This window comes from Eutrigla gurnardus (assembly GCF_963514095.1).
Source record: "Eutrigla gurnardus genome assembly, chromosome: 8".
Lineage (NCBI taxonomy): Eukaryota > Metazoa > Chordata > Actinopteri > Perciformes > Triglidae > Eutrigla > Eutrigla gurnardus.
Window position 1 is genome coordinate 15,213,391 of NC_139922.1, and position 13,124 is coordinate 15,226,514.

At 40.6% G+C, this 13,124-nt stretch overlaps 2 protein-coding genes across 8 annotated transcripts; one reads left to right on the plus strand and one right to left on the minus strand.

Moving 5' to 3' along the window:
• Nucleotides 1-1,077: 1,077 nt before the first annotated feature.
• On the minus strand, nt 1,078-6,395 carry tardbpa (TAR DNA binding protein a). Of its 6 annotated transcripts, none has more exons than XR_014597527.1 (7): nt 5,680-6,395; nt 4,457-4,620; nt 4,194-4,334; nt 3,582-3,752; nt 3,371-3,491; nt 2,452-2,598; nt 1,078-1,722 (listed from the first exon to the last, which is right to left on the minus strand). XR_014597527.1 is itself a non-coding variant. In XM_084014570.1 (6 exons), the coding sequence occupies exons 1-6, from the start codon at nt 5,918-5,920 to the stop codon at nt 2,504-2,506; spliced, it is 933 nt and encodes a 310-aa protein (XP_083870696.1). In that variant the 5' UTR covers nt 5,921-6,395; the 3' UTR covers nt 1,798-2,503. The 6 variants fall into 6 exon arrangements, 3 of the variants coding, with proteins under 3 accessions (XP_083870696.1, XP_083870697.1, XP_083870695.1); XR_014597529.1 differs by having other exon boundaries at nt 3,407-3,491; nt 5,680-6,394; XR_014597528.1 differs by having other exon boundaries at nt 2,452-3,491.
• A 135-nt stretch (nt 6,396-6,530) lies between these two features.
• On the plus strand, nt 6,531-11,906 carry ciroz (ciliated left-right organizer protein containing ZP-N domains). Of its 2 annotated transcripts, none has more exons than XM_084014568.1 (12): nt 6,531-6,685; nt 7,317-7,441; nt 7,530-7,612; nt 7,698-7,799; nt 7,890-8,014; nt 8,108-8,251; nt 8,356-8,394; nt 8,551-8,688; nt 9,034-9,118; nt 9,687-9,883; nt 9,988-10,105; nt 10,909-11,906. In XM_084014568.1, the coding sequence occupies exons 2-12, from the start codon at nt 7,410-7,412 to the stop codon at nt 11,376-11,378; spliced, it is 1,533 nt and encodes a 510-aa protein (XP_083870694.1). In that variant the 5' UTR covers nt 6,531-6,685; nt 7,317-7,409; the 3' UTR covers nt 11,379-11,906. The 2 variants fall into 2 exon arrangements, with proteins under 2 accessions (XP_083870694.1, XP_083870693.1); XM_084014567.1 differs by lacking the exon at nt 6,531-6,685 and adding an exon at nt 6,779-6,862.
• Nucleotides 11,907-13,124: the final 1,218 nt, after the last annotated feature.

The window sequence follows — 13,124 nt, forward strand, 5'->3', positions numbered from 1 at the left end:
AACAATGACTTTTTTGATACATGATACCGTGACTTTTTTTTTTTACATTACAAACAAATAGGTAAAAAGAAACCTAATTTACAATAGGCAGCACACACATTTTTCTCTGAAGCAGTTTTTTACAACACGCTATAGTATGTTTGTAGGACTTTTTCCAACATGATATACTATGACTTTTTTTTTTGTTTTGTTTTTTTCGACATTCTATGTAGAAAAGTTATGGTATTGTATATGGTTGAGCATGTCAAAAGTCATGAAAACGTCATAGTATAGTATGTCGAAAAAATTCATAATATATATATATATATATTATTATATACATATATACAATATATATGTATATAATACATATATATATATATACTTATATACATATATATATATATATATATATATATAACATCTAAAAAAAAAGTCAGTTATAGTATATCATGTCAAAATAATATGTTGATTAGTTATTAAAACAAACAAACCCCATAGTATGTTACAAAGAAATCCGAGTGAAGTATATAAATAAAAAGTTGTGTATGTCGCAAAAAGCAAAAAAATAAATAAAACAAGCTGATATAAACATTAAAGATATCAGAATATGTAAAATAAATGCATGGCTATGTACACACACACACACACACACACACTCACTTTTTCATTTTTAAAATTGGTTTTAGGGGTTGCCAAGTATCCATTTAGATTCTTAGTCCTCAATTGATGTGCAAAGAAAAATATCCACAATCACAGAAAAACTCCCTCTATCCTTCATAAAACCAGAGCTTGTTAGGAAAAGATTTCAATAAATAAGAGGCAACTTGGGAGTCTTGTCCCACAAGCGCTTACAAAATGTAACATCGGCACCATCAACAGGCAGACCACTAAAACTACATCTGCTAAAAAGCCAGCATTAATACTTCAAAGTGCAGGACACTTCACAGCATATATTACACCAAGGCCAGAATATGAACTTCCATATAAAATCTGGGTTGAGGCACTAAATCAAAGGCATAAAAACTGTAAAAGATAGAGGTAGAGCCAAGTAAACAAAAATACTTACATATATCTACATTGAGAGACGACAGGCAATTAAAAACTCAAAACCTTTATTTTACACCACAATACTAAAATATTTCAATACAGAAAATGTGAATTCCTGCTGGCATGTTCAGTCAAGTCCCTTTGAAAATCTCTTAGCTCGTACATTCAAACTACTTTACAGGTCAGCATGAACAAAATAACAAGAACATATCCTGTCTTATTGAAAACGCTTTTTGATCACATTGAAAAGAAACCTACCAGCTAATACTTCCATAAGTTATCAGTGACTGACTTACAAGGACAAAGAATAACACCATTCACTGACTGAAATGCATGTTTCAAATTAAAAAGGGCAGACTTTGTGTTTAACAAGTTTCCAAAAAAATAATAATAACAAATAAAAGGTAAGCATGACCGCTGCCAAACTGCAGGTGTGACGTTGGTCATATTTTAGACATTTGTAGGTATGAACAGGTACCTCTGCCCAATTGAGTAGGATCCGGTCTAAATTTGATTGCGGGTATGGTCCAAGGTTTCCTGCTAGTGAAGTGAAGATCCTTTTCAGGACTAAGGCAGTCGTGCAGCAATCCATTGTTGGTTTGTGCCGGCTCACCCAACAAAGTCTTCAGCTTCTCCATAACTGACTCCAACCTGGATTCAGACGCAAACCAGGGCTGTCCATGTCCGAGGTCCCTATACATGTGAATTAAAGTGTTGGCATTTCAATTAATGTAAAGCCCAAAATAAGTCACTGTCAAGACTGTATCATACCTAGTCAAACTCAGTTTTATTTCAGACTTCCCTTTGATTCACAAAAACATAGAAAATGCATTCGTAACCACTTCAAACACAAACTTTCAAATGGGAACTTGTCAAACATTCACCACATCACCCTCAAACTTAAACACACTTTCAGTGATTTTTTCCACACAAACTTCACCAGCACAAAGTCACATATTCACACAGAGAGGATGGTAACAAGGAGAAAATAAAGCACACAACCAGACACAGCATTCACATCAAAATCAGACAGCAAGAGAAAAGCTACGAAAAAGGGGTACAAATACTCATAGCACTTGACATTTCACTGTGTTCTGAAAGAGTTAAGCTTGATAGAAAACAATGAAAGAAAGCAGAGACCGTAGGGGTCTCGAGACGTTATAAATGTCCTTGTGATGACCATTTGGGACACACTTCTTCCTCTCAACACACACACAAAGCCACAGGTTCTTCTCAACTCTCACAGGCATTTGTCTCTTTTAAAAAAAAACAAATTGCACAGACAGCCCTCCGCACACTTCTTTCACTTAACTCTCCCGTTCGCTCACTCACTCTGTCCAACATCAATCCCACTCATTGATCTTGAAAAGTGACAAGAGCATATCCATAAAAAAGGGGAGAGGAAAAAAAGACAACACCCACCGTCTAACACAGTATATGCAGAATGAAGCTGTGTTCTTTGATGGCAAAGCATTTACACATGGGAAGAGGGGAATTGATACTGAGATCGGTCGAACATTGCTGCCAATGAGGCGCTTCCTCCCGGGAAATTGGGAAAGAGTTGGTGAACTGCAGAAGAGATTTTCATGAAGGCGTTTCCAAAAGACGTCAAACAAAAAAGATGCAATCAACTGCATACAGATATATAATTATGACAAGCCCATTGTACATGGGGACGAGGGGGCTCTCGAGATACTTGTGCATGTTTATACATATTTATCTTTCATGCACATTTCATCTCTGATTAACATGTTCCTAAAAAAACAAAAAAAATTAAGTGTGGCAGTTTCCACTTATAAACTAAATTTTTCTCCCATTCAATGCATGACTACATAATCAGTCACACGCAAGTATAAATTTTCTCATTAACAAAATAAAAAGGCAGTATATTTTTAAATAATAGGAACATAAGATATAAGCAGTTCCCAGCTGTACGTATACTTACCAGATTAGCCTAATAGCAACAGAAAAGCTCAATTTGAAGCTATCTACACTCCCCAACTAGAAGACTTGGACTCCATAGAGGTGCCAAAGCCAGAGCTGAAGCCACCGCTGGAGGCAGTGTTAGCGCCTGCAGCCCAACCGAGGCTAGCCGAGCTGGGGCTACTGTAACTGGTGCTGGAAGAGCTATAGGTCTGGTCTCGGGTTGTGGTGGGTGTGCCTGCCGTCGTGGTCAGACCCTGTTGGTTTGCCAGCATGCCCATCATTCCCCAACTGCTCTGCAGCGCTGCCTGGGCAGCAGCCACCATTGCCGGGTTAAGACCGAGAGCCCCAAAGTTAACCCCACCACTGCCACTGCCTAGCCCCCCACGATTACTGCCATAGCCCTGACTGAACCCACCAGCCCCAAACCGCCCTCGATCCATCATTTGCCTACTATTATTGTGTTTGGGCTCAGCGTTGGAGATGTGCACACTGATGCCCTTGATGATCAAGTCCTCTCCACACAGGGCTTGGGCCACCTGAGAAAGAGGCGAGGAGAAGATTATCACCACAGTCATTGTTATGGCATCGACTCGTAACCCAACTCTGCCACTAACAGTGAAACTCACCTGGTCGTCGGCAAACGTGACAAATGCAAATGCTCTGAAAGGTTTTGGGATGAAGACGTCAGTCACTTCGCCATACTGCATGAAGTACTGCCTTAGTTCATCGGTGGTCATGTCCTCTGTACAGCGGCCAACAAAGATTTTACGGCTTCGCATGGGCTCATCGGGACACGCCTGGGAGGACAAACCGCAAATAATAATAAATAATTTAGGAAATTGTTTTTTTTTTTTAAAAGGAAGGCTGACCAATTCAGTATTTGTTTTCCAAACATTTACATGTATTTATTTATGAGGTGCGTTTAAGTTGCAACTAGAGCAGATGATTGGATCCATTGCAATATACTGAATCAGCATCATTTTCAATGTTTTCAATCAAATTAGGAAAAAGGCAACAAAAACTACTGGATGACTTTTCTATTTAAAAAGTTTCATCATCCATAACAGTTAATGATTGTAATGTTTTTGGTTTGTCATCAAATCTCCCAGATTTGACATCATTTGTATATAAAAAAACAGTTAAGCACCCACTTATACTTTCTCAACATAACAATGAACTCGGCTAAATAAAAATGTCTAACAGCAGAAATCCTGATGATGACCACTAACGTCAAATACCTTTGAGTTGGGGAGTTTGCAGTCGCACCATCGGCCATCAATCATGTGTCTCTGAGCGACCACTTTGGTTTGTGTCTCGTATTCAGTGAAGCGGACAAAGCCGAACCCTTTTGAGTTGCCGGTCTTTAAATCTCTCTTGACCTGGAGTGAACACAGAGGGGAAGAAAGCTTTATTACTTATTTTTTACTAATCCGAATCCATATTTCACTAAGCTTAACAAAGAAAATGTGACGATATTCAGAGCCAGACGAGATGTTACTACCTGCACCATGATGACCTCCCCAAAGGTAGTGAAATAATCTTTCAGGTCTTGTTCTGTAGTTTTCCACGGCAGCCCGAGGACAATGAGGTCCGACGTCTTCTGAAAGCCCCGTTTTACTTTCACAGCTGAGGCAGCATCTATTTCATCCATCTTCCGTTTGTTATCTGTGGAGTACAAATATGTAAGAGTTACATCAGATGAAAAAGGTGTCAAAGTTTGGTTTTGCTTCAAGGCCACAGTTCCTCGACAGGGTTTAATGATCACATGAAAAAAAGTAAATCTTGAAATGAGGTGAAAGGTCAAGCTCTTTACTGCCTAGTGGCGACAGTTACACACAATGACTAAGATGCAGTCCATGCCCAAAGGCATGTGAACACCTTGTTGTACAACATCTTATTCCAAACCCCGGCGCATTAATAGGCCACCCTTCTGTGGAGAATGTTGAACCTGGCTGCTGGCATTTACTCCCATTCAGCCAATAAGAGCATTAGAGAAGTTGTGTTTGGTGATGAAGCATTTTTCAATGCAGTTCATCCAAGATGTTGGAGTTACAGCCAGGACTCAGTTGGTACCAAGGGGCCAAAAACTGAAACTAGTCTAATACAACAAAACCTGCAACAGCGACGCTGGTCTTCTCAGCTTGTGAGGGTCATCGTGACAAAATATGGTCCTATAGCGTGAATCACAGCAGAGGTGGTTACCAATTTTCAGCCATGTTAAAATTTTGAGATCGAAATGAAATCAAAGATGGATGAGAGCCAACCAAGGGCACCGGAATCGGAAGGATTAGGAAGAGGGGAAAAGGGGGGATGGAGAAAGGGCCCAGGGAGAGGGGGGTAGCCCCCGGGGAAGTGCCCCTCCATTTTACACCAGTGGCCCAAATTGGAGTCGCAGCTGGTGTGATCCCATCGCAAGAAGATGGTCAACTTTATTGTCATTTTCAGGTTTGAGGAAACAGTTTATGGAGCTGTATTGCACTAAATCCAGATGTGTTCCCAATATGTGGCCATGCCAGTTATGACAATGATGCAAGTGATTAAATTAAAACGCGTCTCAGGGTTGGAAGCATCATTAGGGCAAAACAAGAAGTTGATCAGCACCTCTCTGCACACGCATGGTAACCTTCAACAAGGTTGGATGTATTGCAGCGCGGACGCACTGCATTACATGTTATAATAGGTAACAGCGTTTGTGGACAGGGTTGACCACCAGCGACATCTCACCTTTGGGGTAATTGACGACATAGACCAAGTTCCCCCAGTCGTTCTCTGGTGCATGCAGGACTCCCTCCACCAGCCGGACTCCCCTCATGCACTGCGACTCTGGGTTCCTGTACCGCAGTCCGCACGCCCCTGGAAACTGTGCTGCCACCGATGAGAGCAAAATAGTCCCATCGTCCTCTGAGGGGATCTCCATGGGCTCCTCGCTTTCATCCTCGGCCACGCGAATGTACAACTCTGACATGGTCGATGGCTGGCCGGAGCTAACGGAGCTAAAGTTTAACAAACGGACTGATGCACTCGAGTTCGCGGTGTCGATCGCCGCCGAAGTTTAACGTTGCTTCTGTTTAACTGGGTGAAGCAACTGAAATGCAAAGGCAGTCAATTACACGGACAAAATGTAAAACACTCACTGAACAACTCGCTAACATTCAATAGCTTTCTTCTCCGCTAGCAGCACGCGTAAGCAAGTTAGCCAGCTAGCTATTAAGCTAGCAAACTCAAGACGGCTTGAATAATGAATGACCATCCAGTTTAAGGCTCCGTTTACCGCCAACAAACGCAGAGTCCTGCTTTTATCTACAAATGTGTGGACAAAAGTCGAAAGCAAATAACAACATCGACGAAATATCTTATTCGGGCAGATTTAAGTACGAAATCACGAAGACAACAGTGGATATTTGCAGCGCTACGCGGCTAAGCTCTGTAACCTCAAGCTAGCTTACAAAATGGCTGCGCACTTTGTGGCCATGACATCATCCAGTTGGGAGGGCACACTGTTCGTTTGTGTAGGGGTGCCAAAACGAAAATAAAAAAACATTTAGTCAATGTTTTGACTTCAGGTCAGCAGCAGCAGGGATTCTTTTTCACATACTTGATTTAGTTATTATGTATAATGAGTTATTAGGCTCTTCGTGGTCTTTAACTTAAAACCGGCAAAGTTTAAAGATCGTGATCTACCCTTCGAAGTCCAACCATCGTGACTTCACGTTAACGGCCCGTAGAAAAGGTGCGCACTGAGAAATTATATTGATCAACATGAATGTATTTAATACTATGCCAGCATAAAAATGGAGGACTTGTTTATTCACTTAATGGGTTTAATCTATATGTTTGTCTTCACGGATTACATTTTTGAATAAACGATGACTAATTAGGCCTAGATATTTCCCAAATGTATCATATGGTGAGAATGCAATTTATCTAACACACGCACACACACACACACACACACACACACACACACACACACACACACACACACACACACACACACACACACACACACACAGATATACACGGATAACATACAGAATATTTGTATTTGTTGTTGCAGTCATAAACAACTAAATGATAGACTACAATTCAATAAAGAGGTGGAAAGCATGTGAGACTGTGGCATAATATTATTTTAAAGATACTTGAGATTACAAAAAGGTTCAAAACTGGAGTTTAAATGCTTAATTCATAATAGATCATCAACACTAAATCTTTAATGACCAACATCTTGACAAACAAAAGGGCCTCCAACTGCCACTTCTTGCACCTGCTGAGGACAGTGATCATTCTTTGGGACTTTTTTTGTCACCTACCTTTAACATGTAAAAAGCAAACCCACCTGTGTTTGTTCCCCTCCCCAGTATGGATTCACACCCCCCAGTGACATCAGCCCACTTACCTACAAAAAGGCTATAGTCAGACTGCCCACGTTAGTTTTCATCAGTGGAAGCAACATGGACCAGATACGATTTGGCATCGTCCTCATGTGAGTAGCATAATGTTGTAGCATTAAATCATATAATATACAATATTGATTTGAACTTATCATCATTATACTGTATTATTTTCTGCAGTGTTTTACAATGTTTTATCGTGAGAAGTGCGCTTTCCATTCAGAAGAGAGAATGGATTGATCCCCCAACAGCAAGATTAACAGGTAAGCATTTAATTTTTTTCTGTGATGATAAGCGATTGTTAACAGGACTTCCACATAGTACCTCAGAACATGTTTGCTTTTTCAGAAGGGGATGTGGCGTGTTTTTCTGAATACATGGAGCTGCAGATACACAGTGGGGCGATTGAAGAGTTGGGACTCTGGCTGTCTCGGGCCTTACAGATCCAAGGTAACTCATTGTGACACGATAAATTACAAAATATTGACATAGATATGAGATCAAATCCCTCTGAATCAACCTTTTTTTTCTTGCCGAAAGTCAACCTTGCATCTCTGGATGGTCTTAACCTTCAGCTTTCTGCCTGTGGATTCTCTCTGCACAAAGACCCTGACAAGAGCTTTAGTTTCAGAGTCAGTTACACTGGATGTTTCCTCCAGCAACGGGTACGTCCAGATATCTAATGCACATACAGACACGCCGACACTTGATCTTTTCAGATGGGCCTGGCGGTGATAATTCTCTTGTTGATTTTTCAGCATGGCTACTATGTCCTGACACTGGATTTGGTGAAGAGGATCAATCGATTCGGGGGCGGACCTCATAGTTTCGTGATGAAGTGTCCTGTGGTTTCTGTGCTGCCCAGCAGAGAGCACATCCAGTGTGACCCGGAGTATATTCAGGTAATGCTGCCGAGTTCTTCACATGTACATTTTCACTTTTTTTAGATTTGGGTTTGAAAGAATTTAGCTTTGTTATTCTGATATATTTTTCTGTACGTCTGTAGGTGACGAGGGAAGTTCCCTTTGACAGCTGGGACAGCGAGGTGGGAATCAAAATCATTCCTATGAGGAAATCAGGCCTTGAAAATATAATTGCACATACATGTTAACCAATATGTTTTGCATTTGTGTATTGGATGAGTTGAGTGGATCTCCCTGACTGTGTTTATTGTGTTTGCATGTTCGGTGATGCGTTGCAGTTGCACTGGTCTCTGTCTCTGAGCGATCACCTGGTTGTAGCTCTGGAGGACGCTAGCCTGATCCAGATAAACATCGACACCAGCAGACCAAACATTACAGTTCATGGCAGGAGAAAGGAGGTCTTGAGCCCTGTCAAAGTAAGAGTTTTCACGCAGCATACTGTCACCTAGTGGCCGATGGCAACATTACAACTAAAATATACTTCATTGCTGTATTTAAAGGTAGTGGGATTAAATAAGTTTATACTTCGTCCTACTACTTTTCGTTCATGTAAATTGAATCTGTTTTCTCTTACTTGCTTTCATTATTTCTGTTTATCTATTGTTTAATTTTCTTTATTTACGGCTTACTTATTGTTCCTTCATATTGTACTATTTGCTATTATTTATTATTATTATATATTTTAACATTTACATGATAGAAATAAATAAAATAAAACATAAAAAAATCAAATATTTTCAGACTGTCTTTGATTAACACAGGTGATGGAAAATGAAGGGGAGTTCTTGGCCTTGAAGTTGGTCAGTGGTCAGTATGCCTACAGTATGGAAGCCACGTGTCCAAAAGGTGGGGAGCAAATCAGTACTGAAAGTTAGTTTTCTTTGACCCCGAAAGCTGTAGCATGTTTATCAGTTCTCAGATTCTCTAAAGTACTACATTTACGTCCAAATACACCATCGCATTAAAAATCCTGCATCCAAATCTTTACTTTGGTCAAAGTACTGAGGCATTAACAGGAAATGTACACCTTGTGCTTTTTACTTGGCCCCTGTCAATGATGTGTTTATATCGTTATAAATTACTTTTGAAATGTTGCATATTTTCACCTTTTTGGGCCTTGAGTAGATATTTGAATGAAACAGTGGGAGAAGTTAAGAGAGGCCCCGTCTACACACTGCTGTATTGAAATGCTACTTGTGCTTATCATATATATTTTCCATCCAAACTCTTAATCTGAAAAGTAGGTAGTAAATACAACTGTCAAATAAATGTAGTGGAGTGAAAACGATACAATATTTACATCTAAAATGTAGTGAAGTATAAAGTAACACAAAATGCCCAATTACTTCAAATGAGTACTTGAGTAAATGTACCTCCACCACTGATCACAGTGTGTCCCTGATGTCAATTTCAGAAACCACATCCGCACCGGAGGAGACTGTGCTGCACATCTTCAAACGACGTCTGGGTTTGACCCAGCGAGGTCGCCATGACAACGAAGCACTAACAGTCTGTAATGTGTCTGTGAGCCAGACAGATAATTTCACTGTACGGGAGACGAGGGAATTCGTGACATTGATCATTCCTACAGCCCAAATACTCCAGACCAAGGTTAGTGCCAAAACACCAGTCAGTGCTCTTATAACCAGACTTAATCATCGCGGTTTCATTACAGTGTAAAACATATAAACCAGGGTTGTTGTTTTTTTTTACAGAGCTGCGCAGACAGCAAACAACTCCTGCAGCCTTTTTACAAGGTGGATGTTGTGCTCACCTTCAAAGAGACAAATCACAAAATGCACTGGAGCATGGAGAACACACTGCCATGCACAGGTGAGTGTGCTGCTGATGAACACAGTAAAAATAAAGTGGTGATTAATTATTCGATGATATTTGGACCACGAGCCATTGAAAGGCTTTTACTAGTCACACCAGGCATTTTGCTTTTGCCTGGTGCTCAGTCAATTAATCATTTCACTTTAAGTGGCACCTTTAATACAATTTAGAGTGAGATAGAAGTTAAAGCAGAAGTGACTGATTGACAACAGACTGTATGACAAAAAATTTGAGTAAGTGTCTCTCACATTCTTTTTCCCACATAAAAGTTCAGCTACGTTGTTACAAACAAGGTACATGAATCCCCTTCCCTTTAAAAAAAAAAACAATGCACATGCAAATATTGTTAAAAAGTTTAACTGCTGGACACAAGTTGTCTTCACTTTCACTGAAAAGTCCATTCTGAATTTGCACAAAACCGCCATATGACCCGTTTTTTATGTTAGAACACTAATGCGATGGCTCTTTCTTCCACAATTTAGAATCAGATTAAAGGTGGACACAGAAACTTTCAGCAGATTAATGTGAAAACAGCCCTCTGGTGTCAAACTGTGAACATATACGTCATTCTTCTGCTCAAAGATCCAGGAAAAGTGGCAATAAGAAAACACTTTTTTATTTTATTATTAACAACAACAACAACAACAACAATAATAATAACAACAACAATACAGGGATGCATTATTTAATGGAGTTCCTGCAGGGAAGCTGATTATTATGAAATAATGATTAGACATTTAGGATTATAGATGTTTCTTATGGATTTCACTGTTACTAAAATACTCATCATACCTCCCCAGCCAGACTCGCTGAGTCACACGTCACATCCCCTCCGGGTCCAAACACCACAGCCCCATCAACACCCAACTTTAAACATGAGAGTTCAGCTACAGAACAACCGTCGTCGGACAGAGCTCCATACGAAGACGTGACTTCCACAACAAATTCACCTCATACACCGACGTGCAATGGCAGCATTAATTTCCCCTCGGATGAGATGTCAAATAATAAAAGTGGAAATGTGTCTTCAGGCTTTGACGGAGACACCATTATGACCATTAATGCCACTGAAATAAGCAGTTTGGATTTTTTAAATGCGACCATCCGTACTTCAGAAGAGGCAGATTTTCCTGAGTCATCAGCTGCAGCTGAACCATCAGAAACATCTCTCCTCACAGCAGTTCCACCTGAACATGATCAATTCAACACAACCAGTGGGAATAAAGAGCAGCAACAGCAGAGAAAACTGGAGTGGATTTGGGAAGACTAGAAACCTGAAACATTGTGTACCGATTCTGTGAGCAAACAACCTTTTGCAACATCCCATAATACGTCATGTGTGTCTATTTGGGCATCAGCTGAGAACATTTCTTTAAATTCCTATCACGACGATAGAGAAGGACTCATGTTGTCAAATTCAAACGTAAGCATCGTTTAAAAAATATGTATTTGGATTATTTTACTTAATCTCCTTTCCAGTTCAAACTCTGCAACGAGGCCTGTTGTTTAAACAGTCATCGGTTGCACGTGCTGCACGTCTGTTTGCAGTCTTGAAAGGTGATGCTGTGGTCAGTCAGCGCTGTGAGGTTGATTATACAAGCAGAAATACAGCCGGACCTCTGCCAGCCGCTGCCTGAGGGTGGACATTATCCAGACGCAGACACGCCAGGCGTTAAATAAACACGTCTCTGTCCGACCAGCACAACAGGCTGACGTAGAGAAAAACCCTGTAATTGTTACAGCTGACGCTCATAATAAAGATTTGTTTTTCAACACACAGTATCTGCATGTCAGTGATACATCCCAGACTTACAGAAGGTTTATGTTTATTAGGGTTAAAGTCCATCCAGCCATCGTTGTATTTTCTTCTGTTAAATAAAAAATATCAGACTAAACATTCAGGAACTGTGAGATCACTTTGCGTATCTTTGCTGCAGTATACCGAACCAACAGGAGAGGGCACTATTGTATGTGTTTTCAGAAAAAGCTCTTGATGGGCTGGCAGCCTGCTTGCAGATGCTCATTTTGCAATTGACCAGTTTTACACGTACACCTATTGTCAACTTTTAGTTGCTTTACCTCTGCATTGGCAGACGAGCTGTAAGCGATTCCTGAATTACCACAGAGGGATGCAAAATGGTGCACAGAGAGAAGTCTACTTTAACCGGGCAGTCGTCTTTGCCAGTGTAGCAATGAGTGCTTTGTATAAGACAACGTTCAATGTATTCCACACACAATCACAGGGATGAAGCAGATTCTTTTCACTAAAATGACTGAAGATGTTTCAATTTTGTGTCAAACCCCCCCCCCCCCCCACCTTTGTTATTGTGACCTCCTGGTATGCACCAAAGCGTCTGTAAATGATAACAGCGCAGTGTTACGCAGTTACATGCATCATATACAATGGGCTGTGGGGCAGAAAATCTAAACTTCCTTGTGCCTTTGGTCCCCATCTGCTCCGTGAACTTATGAGCAGGAAATGGAATGAGTGGTGCAAAAAGCACGCCAACATCCCCGCTTCTTTCATGTGGCCTCTCTCGGTCATTACCCTATCTGTACCGACTGTTAACTGTCTTTACAAAGTTAAAAAATCCCTTTCATGTTTCACTGTTCCTTTTTTTGTTTTAATTTCAGTCAGAGCATATGGTTTGCACATCTGGGAGATGCTAAGCATGGTGGCACCTAACCTCCACGCACACACACACACACACACACACACACACACACACACACACACACACACACACACTGCTTCTGTGAAGTGATCCATATATGGTCTTCATTGTTATTGCTCATAATCACTCATCATTATTATGAACAAGCCTCGTCTTGATTGGCCGCTTTGAGTTTGCTGTGTAAATAACCTGAGCTTTTTTCAGCGTTCACACCAGACCTGAGGGGAAATGAAAACTTTTGCTGGTTTCATCCGGAGCTCTGAAACATCACGGAGGCATCTTTCTTCACCACCCTGAAGCTGAATTTACAACCTGTGATTAAGGCCTAGTCTCTTTACATG